Here is a 19917-nt window from a genome sequence, read left to right on the forward strand (position 1 = left end):
AGAGCCATGCCTGGCATGGTGGAAGATCAGAGAAGAGGACAGTGTGTCTGGGGCAGAGTGAGCGAGGCGGAGAGAGGGAGGAGGGGAGGGCAGGGAGGGGACGGGGCAGGCCGTGCAGGGCCTTGTGGGCCGCGGGAAGGACTTGGGCTTTTACCCCCAGGGAGGTGGGACCCTGGAGGGCTGTGGGCAGAGGAGAGGCAGGGCGTGACTCAGGTGCTCACATGCGCCCCCTGGTGGCTGCTTCGGGGAGGACAGACGGGGGGGCGCCGGTGAGGACTGGAGCCGAGGGCCTGGATGGAGGGGACTGAGCTGGTCCAGGTGGGAGATCCTAGGGCTGCGTCAAGGGGAGGCAGAGGTGGGGGGAGAAGTGCGCAGATTTAAGATAGACTTTTGAAGGCAGAGGCGACAGGACTTCCTAATAGATTGGTTATGGAGTGAGCAAGCAAGAAGTCAAGGATAACATCAAGATATCTGTCCCCAGCACCTGGAAGGATGGAACTGCCATCTGCAGACATGGAGACGACGTGGGAGCAGCAGGGCTGGGGACCAGGAACAGTTTCGACCTAATGAACATCCGCCTGGAGATGTCAGGTGGATTCATAGATCTGGGGGGCTGGGCTCCTTTGAGGCTTGGATAGGGGGGCAGACAGGCAGAGAGAGTAGGCCCTTGTTCCCGTGGGCTGGCTGAGGGCCTAGGGCTCTTTTTGGACCCTGTCCCCAGAGCCCTCTACACACCCGCACACCCACCCACTCAGGGCCCGCTGTCTGGGCCCTGGAGCTGTCCGCGACCCCCGGTGCTGAAGCTCCAGCTCCAGGCAAGAACCCGGCGCTGGACAAGTGCCTGGCAGGGAGTGCGCGCGCCAAACGCATCCCTGACTTCACCCACGAAAGCAACACTCTTTCGGTGCTATTAGTCTGAGTTGGTTTCTATGCCTCGCACATCCCAACCTGTATTGTACAGACCCCCAAAGAGACGCAGGTGTGTGTCGCTCTAAATCTATTCCAGACTCCCTACTCTGTAGGAGGTTACTGCGCCTTTAAGTATCACTGACTGCGTCACTCCTGACGTCACAATCACCCAGGCTCCAAAGACAGGCCTGAGTTCAGGCTGTGGATTGGCTGATGGACTAATGAATATGTAGATAACCTCCACCTCTACCTCGTTCTGGTAGGCTCAGGAAAGAGGGGGCGGAGAGGAGGCGGGTCTAGGGCGGGGCGATGCGCTGGGGGCGTGGTCAGGGGGTGTTTGGGTGCGTTTTGTTCCCGGCTGTGTCTCCAGTAACTACCTACAGCAGCGCCCGGCAAACCGCAGGCGCTCAGTAAATGCCTGTTGACGTTCGAATCCAGTAGGAGTGATGTCCGAGAGTTCACGTTTCTGATTCGGGAGATCCTGTGTTGCCTTCTCTCAATGTTATATTATAATGACAACGGCTGTTATTCGTGTGCATTAATCTTCTTGATCGTATCAACAATCCTGGATGGTGCATAGTATTTTACAGATGAGGAAACTGAGGCTTGGAAAGAGAATGAGGTTGTTCAAGGGCACGCACACCTTGAATAGCTCAGCAAAAACTGAGGACCCAGATGTGAGCATGCCGGTCTCTGTCCTCGTGGCCCTCACGTCCGTCCAGTGACACCCTGTTTGACCACCACGTGCCCTGCTTGCATCCTCTGTGTAGCTTTGAGGCCAACCAGGCTGAAGGGCTCCCTGTTCTGTCACTAGGGCCCGGGTCATTCCCAACTCTACACCTTGGCCAGTACTGTTCCCTGTGCTCGGAAGATTACCTGTGCCTCCACCCCAACCCAGCGCCTCAGAACTCCAGGGTAGGAGGGTTTCCCGGCGTGGGAAACCGCACGTGCAATGGCCCGGCAGCTGGACCACATTCAATCCGGAGAGAGGAGGGGGCAGTAGGGAGGTGGGGCTGATCCCACAGGCTTTAAGGGACGGGCTAAGAAATTTGGGAAAGGTAGCTTTTATGTCCCAGGAGAGAGCCCAGGGATCTCCTCACCACCTCATCCAGCCCCCAGCGCGCGCGCGGCACACGTTGGGTGCTCAATATATGCTTGTGGCATTTCAAGTGAAGGCTCCAGTACTACTGAACGAAGGCGTGAGTCTCTGCTGCCCCCTGCTGGTGGCCAGCAGCGAAGCCTCTGGAAAGTGAATTTTCCGCGGGATTGATTTATTTTGACACTTCTGTAGTGCTTACTCTGGGCTTTGTAAATATTAACTCGTTCATCCCCACAACAGCCCTCAGAAGCGTGCCCGATTAGACTCATTTTCCAGAGGTGGGGGGGGACTGAGCTGAAGAGAGATCGGTCACTGGTCTCATAAATGTCATAACTGGGATTCAAACCGTGGGCGGTCTCCAGACTTAAGCTCAAGCTTCCAGACTTAAGCACTATGAGTTTAGGACATTTAGCGAGCAGATACTATGTGCTTGGCTCTAGGGAATAGAAGAGTAAATAAAACAGGACAGGCACCGATGACCTGCTATTTTAGTTACTGTAGCTTTATAATGGGTCTTACTGTTGTATAGGGTAGTGTGGCGCAGAGGTCCAGTGGGCAGGCTCTGCAACCAGCCACCCAACCTCTCTGTATTTCCATTATCTATCTGTGAACTAGATCCGACCACCTGGGGTTGCTGCGGTGATTAAATGAGTTAATCCTAATAACTAAAGCACTGGGAATAGTGCCTGGCACATAGTATATGCTCAATAAACAGTCATTCATTTTGGTACATTCCAGCCTTGCTTCGCTTACAATTCAATTATGCACATGAACTTGAGAATAGGTTTATCCACTTCCAAGGAAACTATTGCAAGGATCTGAACTGTGATGATGTTCAAGGTTCATCAGGGAGAGAACTGATCCTTTAAGATCGTGAGTTGCCCTGGGTACCTCCGTCATCCACTTCACCACTTGTCTGTTTTTTGGTTTTTTGTTTGTTGGTTGTTTTTTTAAAAAATGTATATCAGTAAAATGTTACCATTTTCTCTCTGCAGATTTTTCTGAGGTTTATTCCACGTACTTTGTAGTTTCTGTCGTTGTAGTTGATGAGGTTTTGCTGATGTGTTAGTTACCATTGCTGCATGATGAATTACCTTAAAACTTTGTGGCTTAAAACATTTATTATCTCAGTTTCAGAAATCTGGGGTGCTCAGCTGGGTCCTCTGCTTCAGGGTCTCCCACAGGCGGCAATCAAGGTGTTGTGCTGGGCTGGGGTCTCATCTGAAGGCTCGACTGAGGCAGGATCTGCTTCCAAGCCTATGTGGTTGCTGGTAGACTTCAGTTCCTCACTGGCTGTTGCCTGGAGGCTGCCCCACCCCATTCCTTGCTCTGAGGGTCTCTCCGAAGGGCAGTGGAGCAGTTGAGTTACATGTAGGTACTTTCCCCCAAATAACTCTCACACCTGTCTTTCCCATTCTTTCATCTTTTAAAAAAAAGTATTTAAACCTAATTATTAATTTCCTGAAAAATAAATATATTCACCTTGTAAAGACTGCAGCTGAGGTTCAACTCTGCTTAATCTTGGCCTCTAATTCTTCACTCCCCCCAAAGCCACCCCGTCGTCATTTTGGTGAATACACTTCTAGCCTTTTCTTTTTTTAAAATAAATTTATTTATTTACTTATTTAGTTTTGGCTGAATTAGGTCTTCATTGCTGTGTGCGGGCTTTCTCTAGTTGAGGCGAGCAGGGGCTACTCTTTGTTGTGGTGCGTGGGCTTCTCATTGCAGTGGCTTCTCTTGTTGTGGAGCACAGGCTCTAGGCACACGGGTTTCAGTAGTTGTGGCACATGGGCTCAGTAGTTATGGCACACGGGCTTATTTGTTCTGTGGCATGTGGGATCTTCCCGGACCAGGGCTTGAACCCGTTTCTCCTGCATTGGCACACGGATTCTTAACAACTGCACCACCAGGGAAGTCCACGTCTAGCCTTTCCTTCTCATTCTTTTTTTTTTTTTTAAGATTTTTTTTTTGATGTGGACCATTTTTAAAGTCTTTATTGAAATGGCTACAATATTGCTTCTGTTTTATGCTTTGGTTCCCTGCCCATGAGGGATGTGGGATCTCAGCTCCCTAACCAGGGATTAAACCCGCACGCCCTGCATTGGAAGGCGAAGTCTCAACCACTGGACCACCAGGGAAGTCCCATCTTCTCATTCTTACAATCATATACACGTCCTCAGAGAGAATGTTTTAAATATATGTATTCTTCTTTCTCTCTCTCTAGTTCTCTCACCACCACCACCACCCCCACATTGGATCACACTCTCTCTGGAGGAAGCCAGCTGCCACGTCATGAGCAGCCCTATGGCGAGGTCCACGTGGTGAGGAACTGAGGCCTCCGGCCAACAGCCATGGGAGGGAACCAGCTTGGAAGCAGCTCCTCCAGCCCCAGTCGAGCCTTCAGACGAGGCAGCCCTGGCTGATGTCTTGACTGTGACCTCCTGAGGGACCCTGAGCCAGAACCCCTCAGCTAATTTACTCCTGGATTCCTGACCCATAGAAACTGGGTGAAATAATAGATGTGTAGTGTTTTAAGCAGCTAAATTTTGGGGTGGGGGGTTAATTTGTTATGCAGCAACAGCTAACTGATATGCCCTGGGTGTCACTTAGCCTATTCCCCCTGTATGAACACCTACATGACAGCCTGGGCTCAGCCATCCCAAGCACAACCCTATTCTTCTCAGGTAGAATCTGTTTTGCACGGGTGCACATTCTAAATGTTTAATGACTCTGAGTTAAATTTATTTATGTACTTTTTTTTTTTTCATGCGCTGCAAGGCTTGAGGGATCTTAGTTCCCCAACCAGGGATCAAACCCAGGCCCCAGCAGTGAAAGCGCCAAGTCCTAACCACTGGACCGCCAGGGAATTCCCTGACTTTGAGTTAAATTTAAAAGCTTAAATTGGACTATCGCAAATAACAACTTGAATAACAATACATTCAAATTGAAGCCACCACACAGGACAGGGAATTGGGATAGTATAGTGGTTAAGAGACCAGCCTGAGAGCCTGGGTTCAATTACTGCTGTGCAGCCTCGGGGAGGTCACTTAACCTCTCTGGGCTTCAGTTTACTGGCTCATAAAGTGGGGCCATTAATAGGACATACCTCACAAGGCTGTGGCAGGTTGAGTTATGTCGTGTAAAATGTTGAGGCTAGTGTTGTCCGAGAGAACTTCCCAAGTGATGGATGTGTGACTCCTGAGCCCTTGAAATGTGGCTTAGTGTGACTGAGGAAGTGAAGTAATAATTTGATAAATGGATTGAAACGTAAATAGCCACAGGTGGCTAGTAGCTACTATATTGGATGACACAGGCTTGAAACAATGCTTGGCAAATAGTAAGTGCTTAATAAATGCTTGGTAGGAATATTATTCTGCCCATGTTCTCCAGAGTGCCAATTTACACCCCACCAGCAGCACAGAGGTCACCCAGGTATCCTCCTAACACCCCAACCTGATCACACCTCTCCCTTGCTCAAAATCCTCTGTAGCTCCGAACTGACATCAAGATAATGTCCCAGGGACTTCCCTGGCGGTCCAGTGGTTAGGGCTCCACGCTTCCACTGCAGGGGGCACGGGTTCGATCCTTGGCCAGGGAACTAAGATCCCGCATGCCACGTGGCACGGCCAAATAAAATAAAATAAAATAAAAATTCTCCCAGATTTGCTGGTCTCATTGTGATTACAACTTTTAGCGTACTTGAGAATTACTTTCTCTTGTGGGGATAGGGTACTTTTGATTTTTTGTCCCAAAGTACTTTCTCCTTGATTGAAACCTTGGGTGGGCGGGGACAAGGTCCGGCACACAGAAGGTGCTCAGTCGCAAAAGAACCTCTGTAACCCAGCCCCTGTCATCTCTGCATCCATCTCTTCACCCAGTGCTGTGGTCTTAGCCAATGATCCAATGACCACAACATGCCAAGCCTCTGAGCCTTTGCCCAGGCTGTTCCTTCCACCTGGAAAACCCTTCCAGGTGGACTCAGACTCACCTTTCCAGCTCCCACTCCAGATGGGCCTTGTTCTCTCTGCTGGAGCTGGAGCAAAGCACTTCCTGTCTCTGAGCCTCAGTCTCCTCAACTGTAAAATGGGATGAGTCCTTGGTAAGATTAAAAGACATCGTTTCTGCAAAGCCCCTGGCAGGATATTAAGTAGCTCATTAAATCGAGTGGTTAGTACCCCTCCCATGAATTTGGAAAGGCTCAGCTTTGGTGTGGCCATCCCCCCTACTCACACCCCTACTCCAGGATTTTACCCTGGAGCCCACGGTTCCCCGTCCCAGCTCTCAGGAATTTTTTTCTTTAGGACCTTTGAGGCTTTCACTGGGGTGGGGCAGGGGCCTCAAACTGCTCTGTTTTTTCAGCCAAAGCCACATCATCTCTTAGATCTTATCTCCTCCAGGTCTCACCTCTTTGGTACATTTCTGGGTCCTTGACTGTGTCAGGTCCAATGCGGGGATTTCTCCCTCAACATTCCAACTCAAATCTATTGTGTAACAAGTATTGGTGAGGATGCGCAGAAACAGGAACTCTCACGTGTTGCTGGTGGGAACACAGTTACCAGGACCCAGCAATTCCACTCCTAGGTATGTACCTGAGAGAACTGAAACGGATGTTCAGACAGAAACATGCACACGAATAATTACAGCAGCATGATTCACAATGGCCAAAAGGTGGAACCAAGGGCCCACACACTGGAACATCACTCAGCCATGAAAAGGAGAGAAGCCCTGACAGTCGCTACAACGTGGATGGACCCTGAGAACACAATGCTCAGTGAGAGAAGCCAGATACAGAAGGACACACAGGGTGTGATTCCACCGATGGGAAACGTCCAGAACAGGCCAATCTGCAGAGACAGAGAGTGGATTCATGGTTGTCAGGGGCTGGGGGAGGGGAACGGGGCGGGGGTGAGTGCTCATGGGGACGGAGCTTCTTTTTGAGGTGATGAAAACCTTCTGGAACTAGATAGGGGTGATGGTTGCACAACCTTGTGAATGTACTTAATACACTGAATTGTACACTTCGAAATGGTAAAAATGGTGAAATTTATGTTGCATGAATTTTTACCCCAATTGCAAAAATGTGTAATGAATAGTGAGTGTCCTTGAGGGCAGAGCCCAGAACCATCTGGTCACTGCTGCGTCCCTGGTGGCCAGCACAGGGTCAGGCACTCAGTAGCCGTTCAATAAACGTTTGTTGAATGAATGAATGAATGTGTGAATCAACAAACACAGGCACCGGCTCTTCTTGAAAAAGAACACTCCATTTCTTCAATGTCTGGATGAATCCGTCCGAATCCTGGCCATGGGAATGTCAGACCCTTTTCCTCCCGCACCCCTTCACTCTAAATCCGATTTATCTCTAGCCCAGGCACCCGATCTAGCCAGATGTACTTCGTCTTTTTCGACAAGAGAGGGCAAATGAGGGAGGACCCAGTCCTTTAGCAAGTAAAATTTTTATTAAATAAACTTTCAGTTTCTCCAGACCAAAGAGAGGCGTTTTGGACATGAAGATGAAGTCTGCAGCTTCTCACCTGAAACACGCCACAGTGACAGGGACCTCGAGATTCAAACCAAGTCAACCCAAAGTTCCCTCCAAGTCTTTTTCTCCTCTTTCTTTCTCTCTCTGTGTGCGTGTGTGTGTGGCGCGGTTTGTCTCCAAAAGTCGGTTTGCAAGTTGAAACTTCATGAAATTACTTGTAGCAGAAATAAAGTACATCGTACAAATCACGTAGGTCTTTGATGTGGAGTATAAAAATGGTATTTACAGCCGGTAAACATGGACCAGAGGACACACGCCACTGCACGCCAGCACGCACTCCTAAGCAGGCCTGGCGGGGGCTGGGCGGGACAGACACGGCCGAGGCCCCGCCACCCCTGAGCACACGCGCACGCACACGCAGACGCACAGGACACAGGCGCACTAGACAGGGTCTCGGAACAATTATCAAACTCTGGAATATCGAAACAGGTTGGTCAGAAGATATTTTTTCTTTTTCTTTTTTTTTTTCTTTTTTCTTTTTTTTTTTTGCTATTTCTTTTTTCTTTTTTTTCTGGGTCGGTCAACACATTTTGGTAGAAACAAAAGGGAATGCTTTGTTTTTCTTTTCAAAAAATTTTTTTTTCTTGAGTTTATGAAGTTCACTGGTGCCTCGTCTGGCGCGAGGCCCCACCGGATGTCCAAAAAACAAAAAACAAAAACAAAAAAAACCCGAACTTGACTCTGTGCTTCAAGGGGGGTTTTCACGGTTTGGGTAGCTATACAGAGGCACCCCACAGGATTTCCCTCCCCACCCCAACTAGGAAACAAAAATCCACTGTCGTTTGATTTTCCCCCCCATTTCTTTTCTTCTTTGTACCTGCTCAGAAAGATTAAAAAAACAAAAAAAACTTTGTAGAGGTATCTCCGGTGAAGGGATGCTGAGCCCGTGCAAGCTGGGCTTGTCCAGTGCACGTGGCGATCTTGGTCATGAGATTGTGAATTCCAGGCTGGTGATCCAAAGGCAGGGAGGGTGGCCGCCTACCCTTGGGAAGGGGCTCCAGGGGTGGGGGGCTCCCCCGACCCTGTCTGTCCCCGACGGAAAGCTAAGGGCTACTGGTCACATGAGTAAGGCTATGACTGGGGAGGGGAGAGGGTGGGAGAGGCCAAGGGGTCTGTTTTGTGCCTACAACTGGGGAAGGCAGGGCCCTGGAACGAAGGGGATGGGGGTTCCAGAAGCTGCAGCTAGGACCAGGGACACTGAAGCCGGCTGAGCCCACAGGCTCGCGAGAATCGTCGATGGCGGGGGGAGGGGGGTGTCAAAAGTCCTGGAGGTATATCGCGTTGGCTGATGATTCCCAGTGCTTGGCCAGCGCCCTGGTCTGACATGACAGCGGGAGGTGGGGGACACTGGGCTGCCCCGCCAGCCTCAGCCCTTCTGAGCGTCCCTGCTGAGTGACCGGCCCAGGGTCACCTTCTCTTGGATGGAAGGAAGTCGGAAAAGTTTGGTCCCTTGATCTATACTCAAAAAATATATATACTGTCTATAGCTCTATATATATATGCATATATATATATAGGAAAAGTTGCGATTTCATTTGGGGAAGCCACAAAGGTTGTGTGTGTGGGAGGAAGGTGGGAGCGAGGAAATCTCCCAGGAGGGGGCAGTGAACCCCTTGGCCCCCAACTCAGGAGTCCCCCGCAGACCATGAAGCCCCCTCCCCATTCCATGTGGCCTTGGGCAGCGTTTCACATTATGGGGAGGGGGTCGGGGGGAAGGGGGGGGCTGGTGTCCAAACTCAGTTGTAATTTACGTAAAAGTCCTGGATCGGTTGGAAGTGGGAAGGCCCCTCACCTGGCGGAGAAGGGAGGGGCGTTAGGGCGCGGCGCTGGGAGCGGGAGAGTCACGTCGGCCGACGACATCACCTCCCACCCACCCCCTGCCCTGGCCAGGCTGGGGTCTGGGAACCAAGGGCCCCCACCTTTGCAGAAAGAGTCCATTTCGGGGTCTGGAGGCTGACACACCCGGCTTGGAAGGGACCGAGGGTCGCCAAGCCCGTGTCCTCATCCGGCCACTGGGGACAAACATTTCTTTCTGCCTCCTCTTCCCAGCTCCCTGCCCCTGAAGCTCCACGAAGCGGTTCCCCGCCCCCATTTCTGTTCGTTCGTGGTGCTGGAAACAGTGTCTGGCGCACAGTAGGTGCTTAGTGAGGATTTGCTGTCAGCATGTTCAAAGCACGCCGAAATCCTGTTGTTGGCTTCTGGTGGCGGATTTCCGCGAGCGCGCCCCCGACGACCCACGACCCGGTGACTGAACACCCTCGAATCTGTGGGTGCTGCCCCGGCAGGGTCTGGGAGCGGCCCCTCACTGAGCACCTGCTTCGCACCAGACCCCAGAGGAGCCTCTGTGATGATGATGGTGACGGCGGTTAAGAGGAAAATATCAAAACGACTTATCCAGAGCTTTCCAGGTGGCTGGTCCTGGGCTCAGCCGGGAAAACACCGAGTGCCCCGTGAATCCGCCCCGCGACCCCTGGAAGAGGCCACAGGCACGGGCCCATTTCACAGATGAGGCTTGCCAAGGCTTGGGCTCACTTATAAGTTTCCCCATTGGCCCCTGAGGCTCACGGCTCATTCCCCAAAGAAGCGATGAGTTGACAGAGGTGTTCACTCTGATGGCACAAACACTCTTGGGGATTTGCTCATCTGTTCGAGGGGATTTCCGACACACACACCCCGCCGCATGCTGTCGGGTGGGGCAAATATTCCACTCTCCCATCAACCCACTGGGTATGAATTATGCCAAATGAAGAGCTCCCAGAGGGGCCCAGCTGAGAGAACAGATTCTTAGGACAGGACAGCAACACCTCCCCAGAGCCCGCCCCCACCCCAGACCAAGCCCCATCTCTCAGGTGAACTTTTTTTCATCCTTCAAAGCCTTCTCCAGGAAGGATTCCCTAACTACCCTCCCCAACCCCATCCTACTGCTCCGGTTCCAGCCCTGACCACGGGGGTGGGGGGTGGGGGGGGATTGGGGGTGTCTTCGTCCAGCTCTGTCCCCGTCAACCAAACCTGGGGGCTCCTTGTAGCCTCTTGCAGCATCCCCCCAGCCTCGGGAGGGTTTGGAGAATGAGGAGGGGGTGCGGACAAGACCGGGGTGGGGGCGGGAGCAGGGGCGGGGCCGCCTGGCGGCTCACCTGGGCCAAGCCCGCAGCCTCGGGGCGCTGTGGGCCGGTCAGTAGGGGTGTCCCGGATCTTTGGGCCGCTTCAGCTGCACTTTGAGCCTCTTCATGCCGATCTGAAAGCCGTTCATGGCCTGGATGGCGGTCTGCGCGCTGGCCGGGTTGTCAAAGCTCACGAAGCCTGCGGAGACCGGGGTGGACCCACTATGGAGGGCAACGCGGGCGTCCTCTGCTCGCTCCAGCGCTGCAGCCCTGGCTGCCCGGCTCGCGGGGTCCTGGGGGCGGCGGTGTGCGCTCGCAGGGGCAGACGGCCCAGGGAGGCGGGAGGGCTTCGCAGAGCACACACAGCAGCCCTGGCCTGGTTCTGACACGCGCTGGGCTTGCGCGCCTGCGGGACGGGGCGCTCGATCCTTACCTGGGCTCTGCTCTGCTGAGACTTCCCAACTGACGTGGGGGACAGGCTGGGTCTCTAGGGGCCCCGGGAGGGCCATGTTCTCCCTCCCCAGACCCCATGCCTGCCTCCTTCGAAGCTCTGGATGCCCACCCTGTGCCTCCTCTGAGATCTCTATCCATCTGGGGTCTTGTCTGCCCATGTGACTGTGTCTGTCTGTCTGTCCTTGTCTCTCTGTTTCTCTGTTTCTCTGTGTCTCTGTGTCTTTGTGTGTGTGTGTGTGTGTGTGTGTGTGTGTGTGTGTGTGTCTTTGTGTTTCTTCTCTCTGTTCCTCCCTTTCTGTCTCTTCTCTTTTGGTCTCTGTCTCTCTTTCCAGTCCCATTTCTCTGTTTCTCTCTGTCTTTGTGTGTGTGTGTGTGTGTCTTTGTGTTTCTTATCTCTGTTCCTCCCTTTCTGTCTCTTCTCTTTTGGTCTCTGTCTCTCTTTCCAGTCCCAGACCCCCCCTCACCCTGGGCCATCAGAAACACTCCAGCATCCCCCCACCCCCGCCTTAAGCTTCCACCAGCATGACACCCTCCACCTGGCCCTACTCCTGCCCCTCACATGTTGGTCCTCACAGACTTCCTGGGGGACTGTGCAGAGACCACAGGGGCTGGGGAAGTCCTCCAGGGGGAGAGGACTGCATGTGCGGGCATTTGGGGGCAGGATACCTGAGCTCCATGGGAGAGGCTGGGTGGGAGGTCATGCAGAGAGATGGTGGGGTCAGGGCTGAGGGGTCTGGCTGAGGCCCATGGGGAGCCATAGGGGAATCTGGAGCTGGGGTGGGTGGATGTCTTCACACCACCCACACCTCCCATTACATAGAGGAGGAAACTGAGGCTCAGAGAAGGCATGTGACCCCCTGACTGCTGAATGTGACAGAGTAGGTTTTCCTCCAGAAATTTCCTTCTTCTTCCTGGAAGCAGGATGTAGAGGAAAGAGCCTGGGCACTGGAGGGGGGGGGGGTGTCCCTAACTTGCTGTGTGACCTCAAGAATGTCGCTTGACCATTCTGTGCCTCTCTTTCCTCCCCATGTAAATTGGGATAATTTTTCCCTTTTATGGTTGGATAATGAGTATATACAGGAGGTGCTTAATAAATAGTCAAAAGTCGACCCTTCCAAGAGGACAGGGTGGGTTCAGAGCCCAGATTTTGGAGTCAAACAGACTGGTTCTAACCTAGGTTCTGCCTCTTTGCTGCCGTGTGACTTTGGACAAGTTACGTGCCTCTCTGAGCCTTAATGTCCTCTGTTTCTGGGGACAAGGAAGTTCTCCCCACAGCCCACAAGGCCCTGCACGACCTGCCCCGTCCCCTCCCTGCCCTCCCCCCTCCCTCTCACCCCCTCTCTCACTCTGCTCCAGCCACACGGGCCTCCTCGCTGTTGCTCCAACATGCCAGGCACTGTCCTGCCCCAGGGCCTTTGCACATGCGGTTCCCTCTGCCTAGAACACTCTTCTCCAGGACACCCCATGGCTGGCTCCTCATCATTCAGGTCTCAGTTGCAGTGTTGCCTCCTCCTTATCAGTCTGTATTTTCTCACCAGTTTCATTTTTGTCTATACCATTTATAACTCCCTGGCCTATATCCTATATTTGTTAATTTCCATCTCCTCCCCCTGGACCTGTGCTTTCCAATTTGGTCGGCAGCCACTGGCCATGGGTGGTTATTTCAACTGAAATTCATTAAAATTAAGTAAAAGAAAAAATTCAGTCCTTTGGTCACACTGGCCACATTTCAAGCACTCAGCAGCCGCATGGGGTGGTCGGCTCAGACAGCAGAGATGTAGAGCATTTCTGTCATCGGAGAAAGTTCTGCAGGCAGAGTGGCAGGACTGTGAGCTTTCAGAGGGCAGGGATTTTTGTTGGCTTCTTGCACTGCTGTGTGCCAGGCACAATGCTGAGCGGTGGCACACAGTAGGTGTACCATATGTCTATTTGTTGATGAATAAATGAACAAGGGAGTCTTAGAAATGCTGCATGGTGAGTGCTTGGCACACAGTAGGTGCTTAATAAGTGTTTACTGTGATTATAAATGTGACTCTTTTTTTTTTCTTTTCTTTTTTGGCCACACCGCTCGGCTTATGGGATCTTAATTCCCCCACCAGGGATTGAATCCGGCCCTTGGCAGTGAGAGTATGGAGTCCTAACCACTGGACCTCCAGGGATTCTTTTGGACCAGACCTGTCTCATGGCTGACCACACCCTCCCAACCCCCATTCCAGGGCGAGGGGCGCGTGGGACGGGGCTGGCAAGCAGGAGGGGGCACCCGCAGCAGGGACTCACCAAAACATTTGCTCTGGTTGGTGGCCCGATCCATAAACACCTTGGAGGAGATGATATTGCCGAAGGGCAGGAACATCTGCGTCAGCTCCGTGTCTCCAAACTCCTGGGGGAGGTGGTAGATAAACAGGTTACAGCCTTCGGGACCTGTAGGTGGGGGAGAGAAAGACATAAAGCCCCCAAGGAGAGGAGGCGGACCCCCGGGGGAGGGGCACGGGTCCGGAGCCCACATCTGAAATCTCCAGCTGTTGGGAGAGGGGTGCCCCGTGACACTCAGAAAGAAGAGGCATGGAAGTGGCAGGAAGGGGAAGGCCGGGAGCCCTAATCCCTTGTCTATAAAATCCCACACTCAGACACTCCAAACCTCTAATGATCCTCAGGCCCCAGAGAACTTATAAAATTCGTATGATCCCTACCCTCCACACCAAGATAAATTCTTCCATCCCAGACCCCAGATAATCCAAAAATCCCATACAACCCCAACCCCGGAAAATCCCTAAGCCTCCAACTCCTGGTCATTTATAGAAATCAGATCAACTGGGCGTAGGGTATACGGACACTCTGTACTGTCTTTGCAATAACTCCATAATTCTAAAACTGGTTTTAAAATGAAATATGCCTTTTTGAAAGTCTGATGATCACAGAATAAAATCAGACTAGTAATTGCCTGGTCCTAAACCCCAAATATCCAGATATTTTTCAAAACCTTGGACAACCCTCCAAACCTTGGATAATTTTCAAAACCTTGGATAATTTCAAAAATGATGCAAAGATAAAATCAAGTAAAATAGAGATTATTCTCTAGTCCCGAACCCCAGATATACTGAAACCGCCGGTAATTTTTAAATGATATGCTATATCAACCAGAAATAATTTTTTAAAGCACAGCTAACCCTCAGAATCATCCTCTCCCCCAGTAATCCCCAGTCATGGCTCATATAAGAACCATAAATAATAATAGCATTTTAAAACCTTGATTATCCAAAGTCATCAACAGTCCTCAAACCTGCCTCTAATCCAAAACCTACAGACAACCTTCTCCCAGGTCCCCCCACAAAAAGGTAGCCCTCAAACCACCGAGAATCCCCCCACCCTCACAATGAATATTCCCCACCCCAGAAAATACAAAATCCAAGATTACACATTCACATCCACATCCACCCTTATCTTCCTGATAGGGACCACAGTTCTGCTAACATGCTTCTGGTTGCTGTCGTTGTTGTTGTTTGTTTTTGTTTGTTTGGCCGTGCCCCGAGACTTGTGGGATCTTAGTTCCTCGACCAGGGATTGAACCTAGGGCCACGGCGGTGAAAGCACCGAATCCTAACCACTGGACCTCCAGGGAATTCCCTAACATGCTTGTTTTTAAAATGCAAGTGTGTTCCCATACAACTGATATGTTATGGAACAGTTTTGAGCAAACAAGAATTTTGTGTTTGTCTGTGTGCTATCTCATCTCCAAGAAACACTAGGTGAATGCAGAAAACCACACGCAGCTGCACCGAACCTCATAAGAAAGCAAAATGTGCACGCGCACGCACACACACACACACACACACACACACAGCTTCAACATCCAACTTTCTCAGTTCTCCAAGTATGTTATGAGCAGGGCCCATCCCCGTCTGGGGTTCCGACTCTCCGTCTGATTTCAGACAAGCCTTTCCATCACTTCAAGGTAACTCACATGCTGCAACCCCTCCGATGCCACTTCCCCCTGCAAACTTGCGGTCTTTTCCAAGATAAAGTACCAAATTTATTGTACTCTTCGGGTATCTCTAAACTATCTAACACGCATAAAACTGTGCTACTGTTTTCATTAGCATCTTATCTCTTTTCTTTTTTGGCACCTCACAGCCAACGTTTCTGAATGGTGTACCACGACCCCATTTCCCCCACGAGCCTTGTAGTTGGTATTGTGAGGTTCTGCAAACTCAGGTGACTTTCCAGAAAGCATACATCCTGTTACAGCAGCACGGACTGCATCGGGACCAGCTTTTCTCCACTGCACCCTGCCAGTGTTCCCCTTCCTGCAGGCCCAGGGCAAGGGAGAAATTGAACCGAGCCTCACAGAAATCAGTCTGCGGGCCAGGACACCCGCAAGCTTCCCAGGTCGTGGGGCGATTTGGGGCTTTTCTGGTTGGTTGCCTCTCCCCAGCCCCCACCCCCACCCCCACTAGATGGATGAAGGAGAGGAAGGGCCTCTCTGGCTGAGTGCCCACCATGTGTCAGGAACCGCCGCTGCTTACTCCACAGCAAGGGGAGTAAGGTGGTCGCCTGAGTGGCAGATGAGGAAACTGAGGCCCGGAGCAGTGAGGTGCCTTCCTTATGACGCTCACAAGTCAGAACTGGGTGGATTTGAATCCCGGTCCTCCGACTCCAGAATCTAACTCCTCGCCCCCTTGACTTTACTGAGGAAGCCTCATTTGCCCCGAGATACCTCACCATGCCACCCCCTAAATTCTCTCAAAAAAATTTCAGAGAATCATCCCGTTCTGGGTCACTGCTATCCCTACTGGGTCGGGACTAGCCCCATTCCCACTTTCCGGAGGAGGAGACTGAGGGTCAGAGAGGAAGAGTCAGTCGCCCCCTCAAACACCCATGGGCTACGCCGGGGCTTGAACCCAGGTCTGTCCGGACCCCAGGCCGAGCGGTTCCCCGAGGCCAGGCCGAGCCGGGGGTCCTGGAGGTGGAGGGGGGCGGTCAAAGGGCGGGGCTGGCGCCCAGGGGAGGTCGCGGCCCCCTCACCTTCTCGCTGCTGCTGCTGCAGGAGGGGCGGCGGCTGGGGGACGCTGTGCGCGATGGGCGTGATGGCCGCGGTGGGGTACATGGCTGCAGAGACCGGGAGCGAGACACAGGGCGGAGCGGGCATGAGGCCGCTGGGCAGCCGGTGCGCGTGGGGGCGGGGCTAAGACGTGAGGGGCGGGGTCACAGCTGAGGGTGGGGCCAAGACCGGGTCTAGGGAAGGCGGAGGGGTGTGGTCACATGGGAGAGACGGTCTGAGGGCAAGGCCAAGGACCCGTCTAGGGAAGAAGGAGGGCGCGTGGTCATTCGAGGACGGGTCTGGGAGGGGCGTGGTCGCATTGGAGGGAGGGGCCAAGGCAACAGGGAAGAGCAGAGTGGGCGTGGCCTGGCTGAGGGCGGGGCCAAGGCAGCCTTTAGAAGACAAGCCAGAGATCCGAGCGAGGCCCTGGCAGAGGCGGGGTCAGTCTGGGCAGGACATGAGGGGCGTTACCAAAGGCAGGTTATGAGGGGCAGGGCCAAATGTTGAAGAAAGGCGGGGCGTGGGGGAGGCCAAGAACTGGGATTGGGCCCAAAGTAGTAGGCACAGGCAGAAGAGGGAAGGTAGGATGAGAGGACGGCTCTGAGGGCAGGGACCATATCTAGGTGTGGCTAGGGGCGTGGCGTGGCTAGCCCAGGTAGGACGCCGGGGGCCGAGGGGCAGGGTCACGCGCGGGGCGGGGCCGCAATGCCTCCCTACCTGTGTACTGCTGTACTCCGGAGAAGGCGGGATGAAGGGTCTCGGCCACCGTCGGGCTCTGAGCTGCGGGGCAGACGGAGGGGCTGAGTGGGGCGGGGGCAGCAGAAGTCGTCCATCCACCCCGCAACACCCACCCCCAGCTTCACTTCTGCATAAACGTTTCACAGGTATGGAAACATTTTACAGGTGGGGAAACCAGCTGGCACAGGGCCGCTCAGGTAGGAAATGACAGAAGCCAAACTCGAATCCAGGTTTCTCAGACTCCAGAGAGGTTTAACAATCAACCCCAACTCTCTGTCCCCATCCTGACCCCCCTTGGTCCTCTCTTTTATTCTCTGGATTCTCCAGGACTCCAGGTCTCTGCTTTTGATCACCACCCATCCCCATCCCTTCCCTTTATCCCTCCCCACACCTTGATCATCAGACACCCTATGGATCCCCTACGTGGCTGTGACCTTCCGACGGTCCCTAGGGGAGGACACAGGGGTAGGGGAGAGCTTGTCTAGGCAACCAGAGCTGGAGAGTCTGGGGAAAATTGAGCAAAAAAATCTTGAATGGAGAGAGGTTGCTAGAAGATGGGGTGGTGATGGGGGAGAGGTAAGACAGTAAAGAGGTCGCATGAACGAATTACTTTATAGTGATGGAACAGTTCTGTATGTAGATTGTGGTGGTGGTTACATGAAACTATACCTGTGATAAAATGACATAGAACCACGCGCGCACACACACACACACACACACACACACACACACACAAGGTGCCTGTAAATAGTGAAGTCTGAGTAGGCTCTCCAACTCCCGTTGAGTTCATTGTACTGTACCAATGTCAGTTTCCTAGTTTTGACAACATACTGTGGTTACATAAGACGTTAGCATCCAGGGACGCTGGGTGAGGGGTACCAGGACCTCTCTATATTATTTTTGAAACTCCCCGTGAGCGCCAATCATTGCAAGGTAAGAATAAACAAATTCTCAGCGGTGGAAACGCAGATGACATACTTCACCTAAGCAAGGTGTGGGAAGATGTTTGCCTTGAAATTATGGTATAGGGTAGAGGAAAGTGAGACCTCTGCTTCAGGAGGGCAGAGCCCAGCCCAACAAATCAGTGCATGGCCAATATTGAATTAATGAATTAATGAGTGAATGAATGAATATGGGCACTGATATTTTCCCGAATGGTAACGATTACTAATGAAGATTGATGGTGCCATTCTTGGTACCAGGTGACGCGTTAGCATTTTACAGACTGACTGCCTCGTCAGTGCAATCTCATGAGATGACTGATGTTATCCGCCCCATTTCCCAGATGAGCAAACTGAGGCTCAGAGACTTAAAGAAACCTCCCAGGGCCACTGAACTGGAATTCGAACCCAGAAAGGTCTGGATGCAAAGTTTCTATGTTTAACCTCTTTCTCTGTGCCCACAGCTAGTATCTGTTCACCTGAGACTCCCTTTGTCCTGCCCCTTTGTTCCCTGGACACCAAGGCATAGGGACTCATGCTTGTCCCGGGGACACCCTCCCTGCCTCCTACCACTCTCCTCGGCCCCCAGGGACCACCCGAGTTACCTGGGTAGGGCACAAGGCCATTGGCATATACGGTTTCTAGGGCGGGGTGCCCGCCAGGGAAGGGCACAACACCTGCGAAGCCGTTGGTGATCGGAGCCACAAGGCCGGGCACGGCGGTGGTGCCGAGCAGCGGGGGCGAGTGCAGTCCTGGGGAGCGGAAGAGCGTCACGGGGAGCCTGATCCTGGCCCCGGCCCTGCCCACCCATCCATGGGTCCCTGGCGGACTCTCACCAGAGGCAGGGGCGATGGGTGTGGCGGGCAGCCCGTTAAGGCTGACGGCGCCGATCTGCTGGATGTGGCAGGGTGAGAAGGCCACGCCAGGGCTCAGGTAGCTGCCTGAGGTGGACAGGACCGTTGTCTGCTGCTGCATGAGCTGGGGGTGGAGAGGGAGTCAACGTGCACAGTCAAAGTGGCACCTGACCTGAGATCACGGCTCATGAGGTGGGGGGCGGGTCCTCCAGGAACTAGGGGGTCAGGCCGGGTGTCTTGGCTCAGGTCGGGGTCAGGGATCAGTTAGGAATTGGGGCTCAGCCTGGCATTAAGTCTCAGTGTAGGATCAGGGCCTAGACTAGGTTCCAGGCTCATTTAGGAATGAGAGCTCAGCCAGGGATTAGGGCTCAGTCTAAGATCAGGACTCAGTCTGGGACCAGGGCTCAGCCAATGTTGAACTCACTCAGGGTTGGGTCTCAGCTTGGAGTCAGCCAGGAGGTTTAGCTAGAATTCAGGCTAATCTAGATTTGGGGAACAGCTAGGATCTGGGGGTCAACTAAAGGTTGGATCTTCATTTGATGTTCACGCCGGGTGAGGGTTCAGGCTGGATGTAGGGGTTGAGTCTGGTGTCCTGTCAGTCCAGAGCTGGGGCTCAGCTTGGGCTCGGAGCAATAGTCCATGGTTGGGGGCTCAGCTGGGGTTGGGGTCAGGAAGCGGCCTGGATTTGGGGACTCAGCCACAGCCAGAATAAGGCCCTGAGTCAGAAAGACTGGGCCAGAGAAACAGAAAGATGGGCAAAGAGGCAGAAGCCCTAGACCGAGAATAGATGGAGAAAGAGAGTGAGACAGACTGAGCCAGATCCCCAGAGAAGTCTCAGAAGCCCTGCTGGAGACAGAAGTGTGTCTGCTGGGGTCACTCACAGCCTGGGCGTAGGCACTGTAGGGGCTGAAGGGCAGGGTGAGGGACGGCGTCAGGATGCCCAGCTGGCCCACCATCTGCTGCATGCGCCGCAGCGTCCGCTCCTTGTCCGTGTCAGCAAACTTGACCACCAGGCTGGAGGAGGCACCCTGCAGGGGCAGCCGCAAGCAGGGAGGGAAAGAAGGGGGGACGTAGCCGGGACTCTGGGGTCCCTTACGAGGGGTGTAGGGGTGTGGATAGCAGCAGCTGTCAGCCCCACCCTCGAAGTCCCAGGTGCCACAGTGAGGACAGTCTGGAAATCAGCATCCCAGGTCTCGCACTTGACCCTGCAGCCCCCTCGTGCGCACAAGTGGGGCGTCCGGGCGC

General features: G+C 53.1%; 1 protein-coding gene and 1 long non-coding RNA gene across 11 annotated transcripts in view; one reads left to right on the top strand and one right to left on the bottom strand.

Moving 5' to 3' along the window:
• Positions 1-249: 249 nt before the first annotated feature.
• LOC125963879 (uncharacterized) lies at positions 250-6881 on the top strand. The gene is made up of 3 exons (XR_007476301.1): positions 250-318; positions 482-591; positions 6406-6881. It is a non-coding gene; the product is annotated as an uncharacterized LOC125963879 (long non-coding RNA).
• Positions 6882-7445: 564 nt separating this feature from the next.
• Positions 7446-19917, bottom strand: part of CELF5 (CUGBP Elav-like family member 5) — a 50022-nt gene continuing 37550 nt past the window's right edge. For 6 of the 10 annotated variants that reach the window (XM_004286310.4, XM_033417537.2, XM_033417539.2 and 3 more), the window contains 7 exons: positions 19554-19700; positions 18655-18796; positions 18424-18570; positions 16857-16919; positions 16124-16207; positions 13379-13522; positions 7446-10847 (listed from right to left, as the gene is read on the bottom strand). In XM_004286310.4, the coding sequence (XP_004286358.1) occupies positions 10720-10847; positions 13379-13522; positions 16124-16207; positions 16857-16919; positions 18424-18570; positions 18655-18796; positions 19554-19700 (855 nt within the window). In that variant the 3' untranslated portion in view covers positions 7446-10719. Of the gene's footprint in view, positions 10942-13378; positions 13523-16123; positions 16208-16856; positions 16920-18423; positions 18571-18654; positions 18797-19553; positions 19701-19917 lie in introns of all 10 variants that reach the window. The other 4 variants (XM_012539319.3, XM_033417538.2, XM_049707463.1 and 1 more) reach the window with 4 other exon arrangements.

This window comes from Orcinus orca, chromosome 3, assembly GCF_937001465.1.
Source record: "Orcinus orca chromosome 3, mOrcOrc1.1, whole genome shotgun sequence".
Taxonomy (NCBI): Eukaryota; Metazoa; Chordata; class Mammalia; order Artiodactyla; family Delphinidae; genus Orcinus; species Orcinus orca.